Below are 22,365 nucleotides of genomic sequence, written 5' to 3'. Positions count from 1 at the left end.
AGCGCGACCAAAAGCTACATTCCTTTCTGCCTTCAGAGCAGCGCTGCTGTATCGCAAACTGAAGTGGTTCATTGTCGCCATCTACTGGTTTAACTATGTATTGCGGCTTTACTCTTCACTGATAAGAGATCGTGAAGGACGTCCATGAGTAAATATTTAAAGTTCGAAACACCCATCCTAGTATAATTAAATATTAAAAACGTATGTAATGGAAATAATAAATGTATAATGCAATGATAAGGGTATTGTATTAAAACATTTTAAACTACTCTATTTATTTAAAACGTTATGTCAAAAACATGTGTATCACATCACATAAAAATATAGTATACTTAAGTATTCACTATAGTAAATTGTAGTATATAACAACTGTCGAATAATAAGGTAACTATCACACTCTATTAACATATACTACAGTATTCTGTAATATCTATATAGTAAATTCAAACAGTTTATACATTCTGTAGTATACTACAATATTTACTAAAGTAAAAAACAGTACTGTATCTAGGAAATGTACTATATAGGTTGCTAAAAGAAATTTTACGCGCCTGTATTTTCTTAATGTGGGATTGTAAAAAAAAGTAGTTTCAAATAAGCTAGCTACTTTTTATAGTAACTTGTAGTGTTGCTTACTTCTTTTCAGATGGGTGGCTGAGCTGTAACTTAACTACTTTTATTAATGGGTAGCTTGTATCTTATCTAACTACAATTTCAAAGTTGCTTCACCAACACTTGAGTTAATCCAACAATATATAAAAAAAGAAAAGAAAATGGACCAGTGACATAAATTCACTGTACATCAAACTGAAAAAATCGCATTAATTTCGTCTGTGGTGGACCTTCTTTTTTAGACATTTTATATCTTTACTTCAGTAACAATTGCCTAAATGTAAATAAAACTGCTTTGCAATGATGCAAAATTGTGAAAAGCGCTATAGAAACAAAATTGAATTGAATATTTTGGCTGTAGCTTTTAATTGGGCAGTTAGTTTTACCCTCTTTAAAAAGCCTATTTTTTTCCTAACTATGCAAAATGAAAACAGTTTTGGTTTTTAACTTGTATTAATTCACCATGTTTGGCCCTGCTGGATTGTAAGCCGCCGCCTAAAATTGATAGACATATGTGGTCATTAAACAATAGTAAAAAAAAAGCTAAAAACCAAACACACCAGAGCCATAAGAATTTTATTCCTTTATATCTTCTCAGTGTACACGTTTGATTTGTCCCCAGGCAAACGCATTTACAAAATAACAGCAATAAACCTCAGTCCGCACATGAACAGAGGATTCAACAAGATGTCCACCAGATCCAGACGTTAGTCTGCTCTCTATATATGTCATCTGTACATTCAAGTGTCCCATGAGCAGTTCATGACGAACAATAAAAGACATCTTCTTCTTTTAATAATTAACTGGCATTTCCCATGCAAAAAATGGACAAGTCTGATTCAAACATTTCGACTGAAAAAAACAAATGTTGTGGCACACGAACGCAAACAAACATTTCCAGCACTTGACATGATTTTTAGAGATCAGTAGGACGTGACAGGTCCAACTTGAAACCAGTATGGCGGGTACTGGATGTTTGTACGAGTGCATCAGTAGTTCATACCTTTACAAAAACACAATTAATTAGAGAGATGTTGACACGTTTACATGCTCTTCATGAATGCAACTGCATTTTATAAACCTTTTGGATTGCTAAACTGCCTCAACCGCACACGGGCAAATTGGAATGTGACCAACAAATATAAAATGACGTCCTTTCTGAAAGGCTTCTGTTAGGGGGGATTTAAAATGGTTATTTGAAAATAAAATCTCACTTTATTTTATCATTTGAAGGGGTTAAATATAACATGTCCCAAAAAAGTCTAGCATTTAAAAAGATTTTAAACATCTAGATTATTGCTCATGTTTGGAAACTTGATTCGGTACAGCAGTTTTAACATGAAACTGCTTAAGATGGCAGGGTTCAGGTTATGACTAGTGCACGGAAGAGTTTGTGTTTTTGAGACTTCACGTTCCTTCCCCACCATTGGAGGTCTGTGTGGTAGCCGACTGTGATTGTACAGAATTCGCCTCGAGTTCAGATTCCTGAACAAAGATAACAGCGTCCCCGCTGACGTTGATGAGACACTGCGCCTGAAAAACACACACAACACCAGTATAAATGAACAACAAGGGTGAGTGCGCGACTGTGCGAGTGTGACTATGTACATATTAACCTGGTTCTTGTTAGGGTTCTCCATAAACACACACTCTTTCATGTTGTAAGAAACTACAGCGTTTCCTCCGAGAGCAGCGACGTGGGCGCGAACCATTGCGAATACTTCAGCTATGAACGTATGGAGAAACCCACTCACACCTCCCTCCTACGACACACAAAAAACACAAAGGTCTTAGCAAGCAAGGTTCACACGTTCTGCCTCGATATTAAGAGGCGATTCATTTATCAGAATTTGTATTACATTTACATTTACGCATTTGGCAGACGCTTTTATCCAAAGCGACTTACATTGCAATGTCCTATACATTTATACATAGGTATGTACTATCCCCTGGGATCGAACCCACGACCTTGCGTTGTTGACACAATGCTCTTACCACTGAGCTACAAGAAAGCTAGGTATTAAACCTCAGAAACCTTTAGTGTGCACACTTCAAAGAGCTTTAACATGGGTTCATGCATCTAGACTGGTACCTCTCGAAGTGAGGTGGTCTCTCTGATGAAGAACATGTTGATGATGCCGAGGTATTTGATGATCTTTGCTCCAGGAATGAACGACAGCGGAGTCATTTTCACCACAGCGACAGATCCGCCAGAGTAGGAACGATTCGAGCGCAGCGAACGAGAGCGCCCCTCCGGCAACGGGCTGTTCTTGTCCATAGATGATGCTGTTGGGGATAAGATATGAGGGAAAGAGGAGATAGACAAAGAGGAAAGAAAAAGGGGTGGAAAGATACCAGACATGGCCTTCAGATGGCGCTCTACAACAAATGTGACGAGACAAACACTGTGTGCATTTGCATTTACGTGTGATTAAATCAAAGCAATGACAGTGCACTGCAGCATGCAAATAAACACCATGCAGATACAAAGAGACAGAGAGAGAAATATCAAATCTGCCTCGATCAATCAAGACGTGAGCTTTGAAGAGGGAGAAGACTGGAGCGTGAAGATGATACAGCCAGTGAAAGCTGTAGATGATACATGACGCTGCATCACATGGCGCATGCCATTGATAAAACTGTGTGCTGGGCGATATATTAAATATAACCAGTATATTCATTAACAATTTGGGAAAAACAGGCTGACTTCAGGCAGATTGGGACAGTCACCGTAATATCCAAGAGTGTCACAATATTCCTGAATTCACTCTGTATTGTTCAATGTTGCAGTTTTTTCTCCATATCATTGTCAATTTCTATTCTATTTATTTAGTAAAGAATGCAGAAAGCATGCCTTTGTTACAATACAGTATATATGCCCCTTCCCACACTATACAGCCTCTAATGTCATGCTTATGATGCAGAACTCATGACTGTCAGCCTGTGATGTGCTTTACGTCACATACACATCACACTAGCCAGTTCAAATATGAAATCGATGACACAAAGCTGAATAAATGATGGTCTTCGTCATGGCTTCTCACTAGGACTCAACCTCAACTTTCACACTCAATCAAGTTTGAAGGGATCGGCATATGGCAGCAAGACTCTTTCACTGTTGGGTGCAAGATATGGAATTGTGTTTGTGTGTGGATGTAGTATGCAAGTGTATAGACCTTAGTCGGAGTAGGCAGCATGGCTGTTTATGCTTTTTGCTAATGCTAGCATGCTAGTTCTTTTCTATGCCACACACGTATTGACCTACATCTCAGATGCTAAAGCTCCAAAATGCTCATAAAACCATAAACATTTTTAAAGGCATGCCGTCTAATCTGACTACGGTCTATGTCAGTATGTGTGTGTGGGGGTCTGCGTGTGCTCCTACTTGTTTTAATTGATCCGCGTCTCATGGTGTGAGCTTTCAGTCTAAGCTGCTCTATCCAGGAACTGCATCTGTCTGCAAAGGAACTGTAATCAACTGAGGGGGCTGGACACACACACACGTACAGACGGACATCCAGACACACAGATAGACACAGATGGACGAAACCACCACATACACGCGCGTGTACGTGCACATGCGGCCGCCGGACCCACGGGCACGTACGAACGCACATGGACGCACAACAGAGGGACAAACAGAAGAGAAAACGGAACACAGAAAGAAAGAAAAAGGGGTAAAATGGATGATGCTGGGGTGAGTGCTGCATCTGTCACACACAAGAGGAGCAGAAATCAAAAAGAAAAACCAAAACAAACAACCCTGCTGCCTTCAGATCCTGTAGCGCAGGATCACACACTGACCTTTGGCTGATGGGTGGCTGCCGGAGACATCTGCTAGACCTGCAGAACAACACAAGCTCGATGTTAAAAATAAGACTTTCCTTATGTCTCTGTAAAAAGTTATATTCAACATATAACGTCAGGACTGAAGAAGTCACACAAAAAAAGTGACATTTCAAAAACATGTTAACACTCTGCGTAAAGCTTTTTCTAGTCTACAGGATTGCTTGGGTTAAGAATACATTTCATATCTCTACTGTTGGTTCTAAAATGTTTTTTTCTTTTTCTTTAAAACTGCTTTGCGACCATGCAAGATTGCAAAAAGCGGTGTCGGTTAATGTGAGGTTTCAGGGTTTAGGATTTACCTTTGGTGGAGTCAGGATTGAGCTCCAGATTGAATTGAAGCTGCTCGTCATTTTCGTGTATCGCTGCAAAGGATGTTCGATGTGAAACAGAGGAACACTCAGAACATTTTAAAGAACATGACCGTACCTAAAGGACATCTCACCCTTTATCTGTGTCTTTTCCCCACCGTGCCTGCCATTCTCCAGAGCCTGATCTTTGTCGAAGCTCATCGCCACAGCGGTCACCGCCAACTGTCAATCAAACAAGCTTTGTAATATTTATTAAATAATCAACAACTTCATGCATCAAACTGACTAGCACGTGTTCCCATTGAGGAATGTAAGTGTGAAATCACTGTGGTGTAAATGTATTAGTTTCAATGCCACCTATAAGTGTATAAAAGTTGTGTCCTCACCTGTATGAGTTCATCTTCAGGTATAGCCACAGTGAAGTTCAGGTGACAAAGACAGCAGGGGGTCATCGACCGCAGCTTAAAGTAGAAACTCTAGACCCCATGCATTATGACGGATACATGTTAGCAATGATACTCAAACAATTCAGTCATTTAATTTGTCAGACCAATGTCAAGAAAACACTTGAAGATGTCAAAAGTGAAAACCTATGTACCTTAAGCAGGTTCTCACAGAGGTCGGTGAAAATCTTGTTCAGACCCTGATTGGTCAGATTGGCATTGTTGAGGCGGAAAACCCTCACAGAGGTAAACATCTGAAATTAAACAAGTACGTTTTTAGTATTGTATCGTTTCGCTGACTGCACACAGCCTTCGTGATGTCAATTAGCATCAGACTTTGTGAAGCAGCGTTCTTTTCCTTTTTTATAACTTTTTTGGCTATGATTTTCAATCGGTCATGATTTCAAGCAGGTGAACAATCAGTACTTCTGTCACTGTTCTGGTCTGGATGAGATACCTGTATAGCTGAAGTCCAGTTTTGAATTCCAGGCATGATTTCAGTGTTACAGCTGTAAAATCCTGAGAAGAAGCCAAAAGAACACATTTGAGCACACAGTCCAGTGAATAGAGAGTCAAGTTTTATTCCCTATTGATGAATAAAGATGTGCACCTTTTGGGGTGGGAGAATCAGTCAAAAGTGCGTGTATATCTTCCACAGCATCCGTGTCATCAATCTAGAAAAGTATCGGAACATCAAAATCAATGACCTGCAGATCAATCCATTCATCTATCCATCTTTCCAGCAAAGCGGTCTCACCTCCAGTACGAAAGTGTCCTTTTTCCCATGAGACAAGTCCAGTTCTGACACATCGTCTGAACTCTCTGAGTGAGAGCGGAAGAGACGGGACCTCTGACGGGGTTCAGGGATTGGTGAACCAATTATTTCTTCAACAACCTCCTATGAAGCCAACCAAAATTCATTGATAAATCCAGTTGTAGTGTCTAAGGTGCATATAATAATTTACCTTGTGTACAATCATTCTATCTTTTGACATTAGAAGGATAATTTAAAGAGCTGTGATTAATATTTTAATACAATTTTCTCTCGGATTGAACCACAAGATGACTGATCCTTCTCAATAAAATTCCTTTGAAGTTTACCCACCCTTTGGTACCGTTTATTTCCCCTTTGCTAAAAATGCAATGCCAGAGTACAGACAGGTGACAGGTGTGTGTACTAACAGGTTGGTTGACATCAAATAGTTCTTTGTTTTTCGCTATTGTGTCATTTATTTTCTTCTGCATATTGGAGATGTGCTGTTCATATGTGATGTCACTGGGAGTTTTTCCCGCTACTTGGATTCCTCCAGGACTGGGTAACGCTGTTAGATAGACTCCCGTGGCAGACTAGACACAACAAAAACGCAAGACATAAGCACACCAATTGGATCAATACTATAAATCCTCTGAGCATTGTGGTTAATAGCACACAAACCGCCAGTCCCAGCAGCATGGTCTCTCCCACGCTGATCTGGATGCGCAGACCAAACAGAGCGTTCATGCCACGTAGCTTCAGCTTGTTCATCAGCTGTGTGTGGAGCTCGTACTCCAGAAAGGGCAGCAGATTGCTGATAGCTGTGGCGTTCCCCTCTCCCTGGCCTTTCTTTTTAGTCCGACACAACCTGGCATTGGGCAGTGATTGAGTGAGAGGGAATCAGTTCTACATCTGCCTACACAACACGGCATGAAATGTAATGCATCACAGCACACAAGATATATACTGCACATGCGGCGCATTTCTTTCAGACCATACTCTGATTTTTGTCTCCAGTTTAGGTTTTACCTGGCCTGAATCAGGCAGCCCTTTCCAGTGACATTGGCTTCGGTGGGCAAGTCGATCGTGGTGAAGAGGACGTCAGGCACCTTGTTGCGGCGACAACAGTAGCAATAGGTGAGTTGAGCCGGAAACGGTATATTCAACTCATCATATGGTATGTGGCAGAAACCACAGCCAGGGGGCGCCACCTCCTCAAATCTTACAGAAATAAACACTGCTATTAGTACATGGTTACAAAGTGGCATACACACACCGATCCAAGCATCCGCGTGAGCAAAAACTTTCCATTGAATACCCAAGTATTTATATGAAGATATTATTTTTGAATCTGAAATGTATAAACACAGAGACAAACAAGACTTTTCCCCTTCGTTATGAAGTCAGAACTTCAATTGGTTAGTAGATTTAAAAGTTGTCCTTAGCAAACACGGACACACACCAGTTTAATTAGTAATGTTAAGTACTGAGATTAAAAAATATTCGACATAAAATAACATTTGGCTATAAATACACATCCTCCAGTCATTCTAAATCCACATATGGTTACAGCACAGAAGGCTGTCAGTGAATCGCAAAGTTCTGGGCCCGGATTCACGAAACTGTTCTTAAGACAAAATCTAAATCTTAAGAACATAATAAAATAATAAGATTACACTCGCTTGCTCATGTGGTAACTGTATAGATGTTATCTAATTAACTTTATTTGTGTAACAACAAGCACGTCTCATTCATAGCATATGCATATATAGCATATATAAATTCGCATTAAACATCATTTATGATCGCAAGTTAGCTAATATGTTAGCAAGCTTTAAAAAATATACTTAATATAATACTTTTTATGTTTTACGACGGCATAATACTTGTGACCCTCTCTGTTTTCAGTCACTTTGCCCCAGAATAATGTAAAAAGCACTTTGTGGTTAATAATGAAAGCTAAAGTGAGGGAGCTAGACCTATCATTATTATCAAAATACATATTCCACATATATATATATGTATGTGTGCGTGTGTCATAAACCTACCCTAGTGATGCTGAACTACCCATATCCCCCTCGACCCTGTCTGCCCCTGAAGTAAAGACAACCGGTTGCCGTGACAACCTGTGTTCCACGTCCAGCGAGGTGTCCTGCATGAAACGGGAGCTGAGGATCGCCGCTGTGCCGGATGCAGACAGAATGCAGACCTCCTCACTGTGCACACACAGACACATATAAAAAAACAACGTTATCAGCAACTGGTTGTGAATACAGTCTAAACATTGTGTTTCTGTGTGTTTGTTTGTACCAGATGCTGGTGGATTCGCTGTACCCCACCACAGCGTGGCAGCCCAGAGCTTTGACGTGAGACTTAATTTCCTGACGGATCTCCTCCCACCAAGCGTCTCGTGTCTCCGGCTCATCTGTAACAAATGTGAAGATGACGTCATGAGCTTAAAGCACTCACACTCCTCGCTTAAGCAGGATACTGGCCATGTTAGTTGCTCTCTTGACGCTCCCAATCTTCACAATTTTCCACTTGGATATTTGTGTAAATTGAATTTATGGCTTACATTCAGATTAGATAAATGAGGAAAGAACAAAACTTTGCCCATTTGCTGTGGTATGCTTACCACGTCACAGCCATCTGCAGGAAGCAAAGCGTGCAAACAAGGCTAGTAGTTGAGCATTTGTTTGAAACGCACTCAAACACATGCACGCGCAGGTGCTGTGTCCTCAGGGAGCGAGGCGTTTTCACAACTCTCAACAGCAAACTCCCCTGCCTGTTAACCACATACTAGGAGAGGATTGTGTGAAATGAGGAGGAGGAGGATGATGATGGTGAAAACAAAGAGGACACTGGTGTGATTTGCCGTTCTACTGAGCTCTCACGAGCTAAGCTTCAAAAGTAGGCAGAACATTCACACGGCAGCGCAGTCATGCTTTTCAAACAGGGATTGTCAATGGAGCACAAACTCCATCCTTTACTGGTTATACAGCCAACAGTAGGAAGGAGTTTGATGAGTAACAGTGAGCATTAGAAGATAAGTGCACAGCAGAGAAGAGGACAGATCAAAAGCAGTAGACGACTTAAAGAGATAAATAAGACCTGATGCTCACATAACCTCAGTGATAAAATACAACATTCAAACACTAGTTATTTTCCTACGTATGAATCAGGCTCAAGTGAACGTGTATTATTAATATCACTTATTTGTATCAAACCTTCGGTCATTCACTGAACATATAAGTGCACTTAATAGCGTGAATACTAATACAACAACGGTTGATTCACAAACGCAAAAAGGACCCAACCTACTTGGATCCTGGTAAAGTAGGTCAAGGTGTGTTAAGTACATTTTTGTTATTTCACCTAAACCACAGTTTAATATTTAAAAGGACATTTAAATGTGATTTTTTAAGTAAACTATTTAAAATAAACAATTGAGTCAAGGTAGCATGTCCAGAAAACATCCCAGCAAATCAACAGCATCATGGCAAACATAATTTTAATACTGTACAGGTAAACAATGACTTTAAAGGCAACAGCACTGCCAAGGGCACAGAGAACGTTTAGGTGACTACAACAGAACAATGCGTATGTCTGCTTCTCTGTACCTTATCTGGATTGGTAGACCAAGTAGTCATGTGACAGGGAAGTTGGGGGAACTGGGTAAAGGAGCTGGATGATGCACATTCAAAGCAGATCGCCAATGATCAGCCAGAGCAGAGAAGCCAAAGATTGAGATACAACATGCAACAGACACCAGACACACACTCACACATAATCATACAAGAACTTAGCGCATGGCAGCTCATGCAACACACACTACTGATAAAGCGTTTAAGTGCGTTTGTGTAATTCTAAGTATGCAAATGTGAGACGTTAAGATTTTGATTAGTGTGCAATGTCAGACTTCTTTAAACATTCTCAACTGGTACTTTCCACCAATGAGGAACAAATCTACAGTGCGATTCATTTAGACAATCTAATTGCTCTACTTTGTGGAATGTGCCAAATTAACTTCCTTTGTAATTACTATTAATAAAACATGTACACAAATCTTCTTTCAGATATATTACATTCTAAAATATAGTTCAAATGATGATAAATTATGTGTATTGTTACCACATATAAATCCACTACCGGTCAAAAGTTTAGGCTCACTCTTTATTCATATTTTTCTACAGTTTAGAATAATAATAAAGCTATCAAAACCATGAAATAACACAAATGTAGCTTTGGGAATTATATTGTGACTAAAAGCATCCCAAAATAAATTAACTCTATTCGTATTTTCACCAAGCTTCTTGAGGTTTCAACCTGGGATGCTTTTGAAAACAGTACTGAAGTCTATGCTGGACTCTTAATGACTGCTTTTTATTTATTATTTGGTCCAAATAAAATGTATTCTGCATAAAAATGTGGTTTTCTATTCAAATAAATGAATACACTCCTTAACTTAAACTTAATCAGCTGATGAACAGCAGTTTGAGTTTAAATGAAGTTTACAAATAAATTGTTTACTCTCTGTTTTTTTGTTTCTTGTTTTGGCATTTTGAAGCAGTACTTATTACCTGGTTACGATCCACCAGCAAGAAAGGCAAATACTTTTTGTTCAGGAGTGTTATATTTTTTTTAACAAAAGTAATTTCAAATATTAAAACACACACCTTCCGATTAATATATTTTTAAGAGCATGAGAAAAGTTTTTTTTCATGTGATCCTACACGTTTGACCGATAGTTAAATTATAATATAATTAAATCACACTACTAGAAAAATCCATATTCAAAATGCAATATAATGTATATCAAAATTACATTATTGAGCTGAGCAGCCAAAGTCTGCGTGTAAGTGTGTGTGTGTCTGTATATAGCAGGACTGAGGGTAGGGTAGTACCTGCAGTGAAACTATTCCAGTCTAGCAGTTTGTATGATCTGGTGTTACCCAAGGCTGAGCCAAATCGCCACGTTAGTAGATCGGTTAAAGGAGCAGAAAGAAGAAGAAAGAAGAGAGAAAGAGAGTAGAAAAGGAAAAGAGACCAAACACAAACTACAAACGAGAGCACAACACTGGACAACACCACTCCACAGGAACTGCAAAATCAGACAAGAGTTATCTGAGAGGTGATCCATTAGAACAAGATAGAATAGGTGGACAGACTAGAAGAATATTTAGAGAATTGAAGATTTGAAAGAGAGAAGGAAGGGAAAACAGGTGAAAGAGGGAAAAGGGGAGAGAGAGAGAGAAAGAGAGAGAGCATGCAGCAGCACTGTCACTGAGGCTCTAATCCAGCAAATCTTCAAAAAAAACTAGATGAGCAGCTCCAACCAAATCATGCCTTTTTCAATGCACACACAGGCACGCAAACACACACGTTGTGCAGTTGATGTGTGTGTATTGTGCCAATGAAATTGACTATTTGCTGCGGGGTTAGTGTAGATGATACAGTCTTTATGTGGGTGTTTGTGTGTTTCCTTTTCTTCAGTCAGAGTAATGAAACTAATCGAAGCTTTTTTGCCTTCCCTGTTTCCACTTCGCTTGTGACCACTGGACACAACAACAGTTCAGATACTTCATGTGAAAACATGTCATCACATAAAATGCAAATTAGTACATAATGGTTAGCTGGTATATAAACATGAATTCAAGCAGAGGCCGAAGGTCACTGCAACCCGCAGCATCAATTGAGTCCAAGAGGCGACAGAAAACAAGCAAATTAAGAGTAAAATAACGTTAAGAAGGAAATATAATGTCCATGCAAAGGATATGGTTAATGTTTTGTGTATGAAACAAAGAAATGCAACCGGCCCAAATAAAAGTTGATAAGAGGTGGATCTATAGTACGCTACACAAGCAAAGACAGGTAATGAAAGAGAATGGAGATTTGATCGTACGGTGATGAGGACAGAACAGAAAGGTTTAATACAAGTTAAGTTCTCTCGACATTCAGAAACTGTTGATGACCACAAAATATTATTTGATCCCTTTGTTTGTAAAACAAAAGAAGAAACACATTTCTGTACAAATTTAAAAATAAGTCCGTTTAAAATTAAGCCACCTTTTGTTTGAACCCCTTTGAAAAGCCCGGCCCCATTGACCTCTACTGTCAGTTTATTATTATGAATGTGCAGATTTTATATTTGTTTGTTTTTACAAACGGAGGGATACATTTTGGTGGTACTTAAATTGGACTTAACCCACCATATGGGGGAACGCAGACCAAAAATGAAACTTCTGCCATTAATTACCCTCAAATAGTTAAACGTTTTTACCCAGAATGCAAATTAAGATTGTTTTGTAAGTTTTTGAAGCTTTTTGACTCCACTATAGAGTGCAACACAACCAAACACACGAGCCACATTACAGTGCATCCGATGTCAGAATCGCTCGACTCATGCACATTCTGACCACACAGGCGCACAAAAAGTATCCTAATCCCTTTATATAATATTATATTGAACCATCATGTCACATTGACAATTTTACCATGTCTTTGCGCAGTTTCAGCACATTGAAGATTGGTTGCGTCGCAATCTGAGGAGTCAGAAAGCTTCCAAAACGACCTTAATTTGTGTTTTTGGGGGAAAATGGAGGTCCTACAGATATAAGCTTCTTGAGGGTGGGTAATTGATGGCAGACTTTTCATTTTTGGTCAGAGTTCTCCTTTAAGCCATTGCAACAGTTGAACATGTAATGCAGAACATTGAGACTGTACATAAGACAACAGCCCCTGTCATGCACAATGCCAAACTACCAGAAAACCATACTTGCATTAAACAGAGTCTATATCACACACAGTAGTGCTGATCTCAAACTCATAACATTATGTACAGGTAAGTAGATTGCTTTCACACCGTTAGGTAACCAGTAATGTGTCATGCCACTGTGATTATCATATGTGGTCAAACCACTTTATTTGTAGTCAATCAGGTTAAAAGGTTAAAAAAATGATATATGTGTGCAATTGTCTATGAGTTTTTGCATTCTTAACGGTTTGTCCTATGTGTTCCGATTTTAAGTTGAAATCTTTATAGTTTAGTGTTATATTTATTGCTAAAAGCTGTATATAAATGTTCCCTACATCTGTGGTGAGGTATGTTGCAGGTATTTGGTGCTGGTGTAGTGCGAGTGATCTTACCTGGGTTATGGATTCGATCTAGAAGCTTCACTGAGCGGGCACTGACCACACCCCCTACGTGAAGGAGAAATCCAGGAGGGAAGGAGGTCAAAGTGAAGAAAGGGTATTCCTGAAACACACAGAAAGGCCATGAAGCGATGATACAGATGGGGCACAGGACATCAAGTCCATCTATGCGTTTACATTGACAACACACGTCAGAAGGGCAGGTGAAATTCTGCACAGACATCATTTTAGACTTAAAGCAAACCTGTGGATCATGCCATTACACCGTCAATATTTTGCAAACACAATACAAGACTCATGCTGAAATCGAGAGATTTATACTTGAACTGGTTAACAACTCTGTAGAGTGCATTATATCAGGACATCTCTGACATGAAGATATGAAGTATGAATGGTTTCACATTTCTGTTTTGTTGCTAGAACTTGATGCCATCTCTTCAATTTCAGGATTTCATTTGATATACTGTAAGCAGAGACCCAATAAATATTAAATGAAGTCCTGATTAAACCTCAAACAAAATTGTCGACAGTACCACCCCTGTCTTTATTTTCTTTAGAGAAAAAGAAGACAACTTCAACTTCCGTTAAACTCACCATCACACAAAGTTAACAATCTTTACAAAGCATGGCATCTACGGTTCAAAAGACCCTTGAAAGAAATCATTAACAAAGGTCACAGCAAAACTGTGAGGAACAAGTATACATGGTAGCTTCCTAGCACCTGGGAAAGGTTCTAGAACATTCTCCATGTCAATGGGTGCATAACCATATGATGCCTAAACCAATGGTGACATTTCTGATGTGACATTGGTTTGATGAACAATGAAGTCTGTAGGACAGTAGAGGAGATGCAGGACTTAAAAAGGGAGGAATAAAAGAGTGAAATAACAGGAAACAATAAAAAACCAAAATATTTGGCATGCCCTCTTCAGACATACCAGCGTCCTAAAAAACACTTCAGAGGATGAAACCCCCTGAAATCCGATGAGAGTGTGACAAAGTGAAAAAAATACTTTTAAGTTAATTATCGAAGTTAAATCAAGGCACTAAAGCACAAACATTTAAAATGTTAAAACAAACATCCGTATATGATAAATCTACAGTAAATCCCCTGGAAAAATCGACATATCGCCACAGTAAGACTGAAATTTCCTACATCCATTTTTTATAAATCATTACTACTGGTAAGCCTTTATTGTCTGTGGGTTTTACAAATACGTAACCAATAACATGTACAGAAAAACGATTTTGTCAACCTCGGCACCACAGTGTTTAATTATTGATCAAATGCAGTGTTTTATCCTGTTAAATGGCAGTTTTGCAGATACAAGCTTTCATTCAGGTGGTGTCGATATGTCCGTAAATTTACATCAATGAGTGTGAAGAAAAGTACAAAGTAGTGTTTTTGGAATTTTATTTAAATATTTTTGAAATATTTCCATGCTGTTTAAATGCAGTTTTAGAAATGTAAGAATCAGATTTTTTGTGTTGAATAAAAAATATCTGTGCATCTCTGTGTCATTATATACGCATGCAGATATATTTCAAGTGTCATCCATACAAACTGACAAATGATCGAACTAACAAAATATCATCAGATTCGACTGACAGCCCTAGATGACACAGAAACAAACACAGAAATAAACATTGAGTGTGTTTGTCTTACTCTCTGCTCCAGTGCTGATTGGGTCTGCTGACGCAGAAGAGCTTTAAGAGGCCCCGCCTCCTTCCCTGCGCTGCCCCCACTGCCCATTCCTGTTGGATGACAGGAGAGAAACATGAGAGACTTCACTCCAAAACAGACAAATAGCAGCACAAACAAGCATACATTTAACCCTTCTGAATGACTTTGACTGCACTGACAAGAACAAGAAAAGCCAAACTATTCGCTCCTATTCCAAAAAAGTAAGCATCATGTGAACTTGGTCCCTCTTATCAGATGTAAGTCCTATTAATCTGAACATCCAACAGTTGTAAAAACAGCTGTAAACACATAATATACAATTATTACATCCTCTTCCAACTAGGCTAAGAGAAAACCGTTTACAGACTTAAAACCACAGTCATCTACCCACATCAATACTTATCACATCTCAAAAGATTAAGACAAATACGTTCGGTTACAGACACGCAAGCTCAGAACCCAGGCACTAGTGAGACTATATTTTAAACAAGCAAACAGGAGTGTCATTTCTTTGCTGCCTAGTCTGGTCTTCCATTGGCAGAGAGACCAATCTGCATGCTTACAGGGCACATGCATGTGTGATTTTGTTAAATCAGAGAGCTCATCAGACACCACATCGTTCTACAATTGTGTAGGTAAACATCAAGATAAACGTTTGTTAGTATTTTGTTTCAAAAACGGGCGTGACACAGCACAGGGGTTGGTGTGGTCACACTGAAGGAAGTCACTGCACCCCAGGGTCACGGGTCAAGGTTTATAGGGTGTGTCCTACCAGAGGCCGCCAGCAGCAGTTCCCCACTGAAAGACACGTACTTTCTCAGCATGGCACTGTCTGATTGGCTGACATGGAGTGGGGATGGAGTTGTACTCCTGGTGGGCATCCCTGGCCGTAAGTGGTGGGGCAGATAGGCAGAGGGGAGGGGAGATGATTCGCACTCAAGGGCGGGAGCACTGGGACACATAAACATCCTCACTGACAGAGAAAGAATGAGAGAGGAGAGTATGGGGGTGGATGCATCACATGAGAACAGAAATAGGGGCGTGTCTGAACTGTACAACAGAAAAAGTGATAGAAAAAACAACTGTGAAGATAACCAAGGAGGCTTGAAATAAACAGAACAAATTCTATCTTAATGAGGTTATTTACTTCTCTTTCATTATAATATGGTGTTTGTCTTTAATTTTCCTTTCTTTGGATGTGACATGGTGAACATTGCTTACTTACAGGTTTGCTAGCTGGTCCCTCATAATTTGCACAGCACCATCTTTCAAAAACAGCCTGTTTGCAAAGCCTGCTGTGACAGGTTCAAAACATTCCAGATTCTAGATCATTCTAGATCAGATTGAAATAATCAGGGATCTTGTTCTTAGTAAATCTGCCTTGTATTTTAGATGCTTCCTCCTTATACTTGCTTGTAGACACAGAATAGATATCGTTGCCATATAAACGTGGCTAGGATTAAAGATTTCTGTTGAGATATAACTGTGTTACAGTTACAGCTTCAAAGAGGGTCTTTATTGATTCTGGAGGAAGTTTTTCATGGAAAATATGACTCCATCACATGACCCCATAAGAATTGCTGGAAGGCTTCAGACGATGATCTCCTCTAGATGCTGAATGCAAATAATATGACATAACAGCCTCAAGCTAAATCAAAACAAACAAACAAATTAAGGTCTCTAACATGCACATAAATAAAGTAAAATAAACAGAAGGGAGGAAATAAAGAAAACATGAATGACAAACACAAAAATGATCAAAATTAATTGATATATGAAGACCTGTGCCATAAACTCTCTGCTTCTAGGCCTCAAAAATGGGGTCAGAAAGCTTGACAGCAAGACTGGTATTACAGAAGCTTCAAAGACAGAGTTCCTGTCAGAGGTCAGGTGGGGTCGTTGTATCTTACCGGTTTTGGGGGTGAGGCTGAGCTCGGTGTCGGAGGAGGAGGACTGGCGGCTGTAGGACTTGGAGGGGGAGAAGGAGGAGAAGGTTTGTGCTCTCAGAGGTGTGGGGGGTCCTGAGGATAACGGGACACCTGGGGCCTCCTCCCCAAAAACTGGCCTATGAGAGCAGGGAGGAACAAACTCCATCAACACACACTGACTCACGGGTTCATACATGACAGCTGTGGCCGTTTGCGTGAGTTTGAGGAGGTGAATGTGTGCGAGGAGGGAGGAGAGATACAGGGAGAAAGAAAAAGCATAGAGTGTTGTCTGCTTGCTGCCGTAAGGGCTGTGCGCATGAACGTGATGACAACGGACAAGAAAGCTCATGATGGAAGCCGAGCGGGGATAAAATAACAAATGGACAAAAATCAAACGCTGTAAAACCTCCCCAAAAAAGCACAACATGAAGAAGCGTGTTTCAGCCAACCAAAGCAGTGTCGATGTGTTTTTATTTATTTTGCCTTTAAGAGGCCTGCCTGACGACAAAATACACAAAAGCACAACTTAGAAACACAGAAGCCAAACCCGTATCTCTGACCAAATAAATGAATGAATACCGATCACTGATTGGTCAGAAGCTCTTTGAGAAATAGCAAACTGTCAATGCTTTGGCAAACGGTTACTTTGGCAGCTGAAGGGAGGGGGCTGATGATGTCATAGCTGTCTGCCAATGAAGAACAGGGAGGTGGTGAGAGGTCTTGGCAAGGCCGTTGCAGGGTCGTGACAGGGTCATGGGGTACCTGCCTACACTGTCTGGCTCTGGGGGCATCTGAGCTCCTGTGTCTGGGTTTCATACCGGCGAAAAGCAGTGTTGGCACGGATACAGAGAAGCCCTGAGAAAGACGACTGCTTGCGTTGTGAACCGGACTGCTGTGTGTGGAACGACATCCGAGAGTAGAAGGAGCAGCCTGCGGAGAGCTACACATACACACAAGCATTGTTCATACATTCCACACACCTGCTATGTACTGTACATTTACAAAAAACACAAACACCACATGACGTTGACATACATGCATTCATATACACGCCCAGAGCAGGCCGCATGAAAAACTGATTGATGAAGACTATTTTGACCAACGTGTGTCAAAACCTACTTAGCTAATTTCATGGACAGTTTATGCACTGCTTAGATAAAGCTCACTAGGTTTTGAGACAGCCATTCAAACATTCACAGCCCTCTAGAGAGCAAAGGACAAGACAACAATTATATTTACAACTGCGAAACACAAGACTCAAGACAGAAAGCCTAGATTGGAACCTTTAAGCCGTCTAATGCAAACACATGCTAGTGCAGGACAGATGCAGCATGCAGAAGAAAATCAGATAAAAAAAGATTGAGAGAAAAAGACAGAAGACATGCAGGGGAGATCGGGATCGAGAGGTGGTGTGTTTGTGTGTTGAGAATGCATTTCTGTACAACTAATTAAACGGCAACTCAGAAAACAAATACACACACCCTCATAATGCCTTAGAAATATGAACAAAAAGTAGTTGTACAGCATTTTCACTCTTTCATGTTGCATTAATTCCTGTTCAACACAAGAAGAGTTTAACATATGCTCGGAAAAATACATTTATTGCACAATAAAAAACATGATTTATGAAAATGAATAAAAGCCAAGTTATCTGTTTTTGCAAATTAACTATTTAAACTATTAATAAAATGCTGATGTCTAAATTCAGTTTCATGACAAGATCTAATGAAAAAACATGTCTTGTTTTTAAATCAATATTCCACTACGATTTAAATGGTATCACGATGCATGGCTTTATTTAGAATAGCCATATTTCAAATAATTATGTAATTGCGAGACCAAATATTTGCACCATCATTTATTTTAAAGTATCATAAATTTCATATCACAGTTTTGTACTGCAGATGAACTACGGTTGTTCTCAGTAAACAATACCCTTTTTAAATCTCTTGAATAAATCAAGGCAATATTCGATGCAGTTTATTTTGGTAGTTTGTGTAACACTCACTCTTTTATGTCTTTTGAAGGAGAAGAGTTACTGGGTTGTATGGCCGTGGAAGGAAGTGTGCTGATTTTCTCCAGTGTGCAGGCTGTCCCGATGGCACGGACCACGAGGCCCGATTCTCCTTCCAGATCAAAGCATTGCAGGTACCCCACCACTGCGTTCCCTCCCATCTCCAGCACCTTCAGACCAATCTTTCTCTGCAGTTCACCTATAGCACAAATATACAAGCATTTACTGTACAGACACTCAAACGGAATGCAAATACAAGACATTGACAACATCATTTACCTGGCATACAACCTTCTGTATTTCAGTGAATATAATTACCTGACATGAGAAAGATTAGTCTCTGTCGGGCCTCATTAGATGCACGAGGAGTTCTGATGCGGTCGATCCACTGGTACTCTGGATCCTCATTAACCACAAGCTCCTCTACAAAGCCATGACCATTACAGCCCGGTAACATCGGGGAACAGAGGTTGCTGTAGAATAAAATATATTAAAATAAATACTAAATCTTACTGTGTTCTTAACATTGAGAAAACAAATAGATTAACAATAAACAGAATTAATAGATGCAACAAAAGAAATAAAACATTTTTTTTTGGATTAGTCTTTAACTGGTCAAAGAAAATGCCATCTTTCTGCTTGGCTTAGAAGATTGTTGAGAGCTTTGACTATTTTAATATCAGCCTAGCAAAAATACAAAGCATTCCAAATAGTGGAAGAAACATCAACAGAGTAAACCAGTAAAAGAGACAAAAAGCTGATAGTATAGATACTTACTACAGAAGAATTTAATCCCACATGACGACTGCCTAAAGCGGTTCAGATCATTGAAGAGATCAACCTTCACCAGCACATTGATTTCCCCTCTTATACCTAAACAACAGTATATCATTATAGCGCAACTCAGAATCCCCTCACACAGTATAAACTGTATTTTATTTAGTCTATAATAGACCCGTTTGCAGATACACACCATGTATAGTGTCATAGATGGGAAGCCAACCGGAGATGACAGTAGCAGCTTCACTGCAAAGTAGTGGATCAATGTCAATGTACACCTTTCCTATGGCATCATTAGCGCTGTACGTGTCATGGTCAAGAACTGTTATCTGCAATGGCTCGTCCTGCAGATCCTCATCATCCACCTGCAGGGATGATAAAAACTTAACAGTTTTAATAAACTTAAACTGAGCGCATAATACAGCAAACTAGAAGAATAGAAGAACAAGCTTACCTCAAACTTAAACCACTCTGAATTCCACTGAGGGTTCAGGGACTTGGGGTAGACTTCAGTTTTAAATGTTGTGTTTCCAAACTTCACCTAAGGAACGCAAGCAATGTCGCAAGGACTGCTTTATTTTATAATCATGGGAGTGTTTCAAAACCTAGCTAAAATGGCTAGGTGTTTTTAGCACAACCAAGATACAATGATCTAATATTCAGTATGCACTGTGCAGTGAGTAACATGTCCTATTAAAATAAGACTGACCTCTACGAAGGCATCGGTAAGGTCGCTTGCACGGTCCATGACGGGCAGATGCCGTCCCGCAACAATCTTCGCCTTTAATTTTCCAGGCATGATTCATCTAGTCTTATTTTAAACAAACATTAACATGTATGACTTACAATGTGTATGAAGAAAACCTGAAATAGCAGACAGGGAAGAACATTGAGGCGGATCGCAAATGATCTGTGATCGCGCGCGCCCCACGGATAGGAAAGTGCAAGACCCGCGCATTCATCATAGCGAAAAAACGTTTTAATGCGAGCTCTCATCATCCAATCATCTTTATACAATAGTTAAGTGCTAAACACATGTTTCCTGCATTAGCTTCACATGCATACAATACTCGCAATAAAATACAAATTTTTGTATTCTGCTGCATGTTTATTTCAGTTGAAGGATTGAGCGCTTCACTCGTCTCCTCTTTCGGTCCTTCGCCTCTTTTACCCGCGACTTACGTCTTTGGGGGTGGGAGCACTGATAGATGAGTGAATGGTTGAAGGAGGGGAGCCGAAAATTAGTCCCTGTATGCTCCGCTACAGCAATATATCATTTCTGCGCATTACATTAATAATACGTAAAAATATATATTTATCAGTTTGGAAGTCGCACTTATAAAAACTTGTCGCACTGGCAGGAAAAATTGTCGCAAAAGGCGACCATTTAGTCGAAGTCTAGAGCCCTCACAAAGTAACGCTTTTGACAAGAAAGACAATCGAGACACAGCAGTGAAAGTGCTAAAACCTTATACTGTCTGCTTTTAAAATAAAGCACATATAATGTAGCCAAGAGGTCTCTGTAAATGGACTTAAACCTTTATTATATATTCATCTTATTTTCTTCCCATATTAAATACAACTATGACAAGCATTTAGTCGTAGCTGGAGGGTAAACAAGGTAAACAGTAAACACTATAACATCTTCCTAGCAATGTTAGTGTATGTGCTAATTTCACATTCACTTTAATTGCAAATTTGTTGCGAGTTTTTTACTTAATAAATATTTTTAATTGAACATTTTGTTGTTTAATGTCATCCACAGGTGTTTTGTGGCACTTTTTTTAAGTATTGATTTAGACACCGGTACCCACTTAAAAGTACCCATGTGGCACCGTTATCGGAAAAAACCAGAACGTTACCCAAACCTACTTTTAACAGAGGAGACACACGCCACAGTAATGCAATAACACAATTGTTTTGTGTTCAACCATTTAAATGTGAGTGACTTCCAATGAGAGCTCTGCATAAATACATATTTTTGCGTAATAAAGAGTATTTTTACGTTTTAAAATAAAAAACCGGTAGACCATTGTGGGAATATTTTTAAATGTGAAATATAAAACATTATTATTTATTCAAGAATCAAATCTATCTCTGTAACACATAACAGAACTAGTGAAGGATTAAATCTGAAAATAAGCCAATTCACTGTCTTCGTTTAACTTTATGTGTTTTGGTTCTATAAAAATCATAGAAAGTTAGATACAAAATACGAGAGAAAACAATATAGTACATGTCAGGTGTTTAATGTTCACGTTACCTCAGGACAGTTGACAGATTAGCCTCATTAACACCATGTGACCTTATTTCATGAACACTAAATTAGACACAAATTCACAACCTCAACATCATTTGCGTATAAAATAACGAGATAATAATTATTACAGGAATAACTATGTTATGTGTGAGTTGTATTTCTGCATAATGCGGACATTTAGCGTTTTAGCTGTGTTGACACAGTGCCAACAACATCATATCAGACACAAAACACGTTTTTGAATCATTTGTACATGTTTTCATTACACAAACAATATCATTCGAGTGTTTTAACTGCAGCTCACCAGTTTCACCTCAGGGGTTCAATCTGACGTTAAAGTCTCTCCATCGACCCTGCTGCTGATTAAAACACGTCTTCTATCATCATTAGATCTCAGGAAGGTGTAGTGTTGACTTTGTGAGACATTTTAATCGGAATCATGTCACAATATTGATGTTTACACGGCTAATTTTCCAAATAAAACCGTCTGTCAGATGGTGGTGTCGAGCAGGATCGTGCGCATGCGCATCGCTGCCGCATATGGGCGGGCCCGAGACGTCACAGAGTTCAGAACACTTCCG

At 39.4% G+C, this 22,365-nt stretch overlaps 1 protein-coding gene across 1 annotated transcript; it reads right to left on the bottom strand.

The window, feature by feature from the left end:
- Positions 1 to 1,171: 1,171 nt before the first annotated feature.
- c2cd5 (C2 calcium dependent domain containing 5) lies at positions 1,172 to 22,314 on the bottom strand. The gene is given in 28 exon segments (XM_056765731.1): positions 1,172 to 2,145; positions 2,229 to 2,375; positions 2,705 to 2,898; positions 3,998 to 4,069; positions 4,417 to 4,455; positions 4,761 to 4,823; positions 4,904 to 4,991; positions 5,156 to 5,245; positions 5,368 to 5,466; positions 5,670 to 5,731; positions 5,823 to 5,886; positions 5,970 to 6,110; positions 6,395 to 6,559; positions 6,648 to 6,834; positions 6,996 to 7,187; positions 8,015 to 8,182; positions 8,277 to 8,391; positions 13,113 to 13,221; positions 14,785 to 14,873; positions 16,713 to 16,867; positions 18,739 to 18,943; positions 19,063 to 19,182; positions 19,185 to 19,217; positions 19,522 to 19,617; positions 19,718 to 19,889; positions 19,979 to 20,065; positions 20,234 to 20,335; positions 22,089 to 22,314. Coding segments are annotated over 27 exon segments (3,168 nt in total). The 5' UTR covers positions 20,324 to 20,335; positions 22,089 to 22,314; the 3' UTR covers positions 1,172 to 2,019.
- Positions 22,315 to 22,365: the final 51 nt, after the last annotated feature.

This window comes from Triplophysa dalaica, chromosome 14 (genome assembly GCF_015846415.1).
Source record: "Triplophysa dalaica isolate WHDGS20190420 chromosome 14, ASM1584641v1, whole genome shotgun sequence".
Taxonomy (NCBI): Eukaryota; Metazoa; Chordata; class Actinopteri; order Cypriniformes; family Nemacheilidae; genus Triplophysa; species Triplophysa dalaica.
The sequence above is the reverse complement of the archived record's forward strand: the minus strand, read 5'-3'. Positions and strand labels throughout refer to the sequence as shown.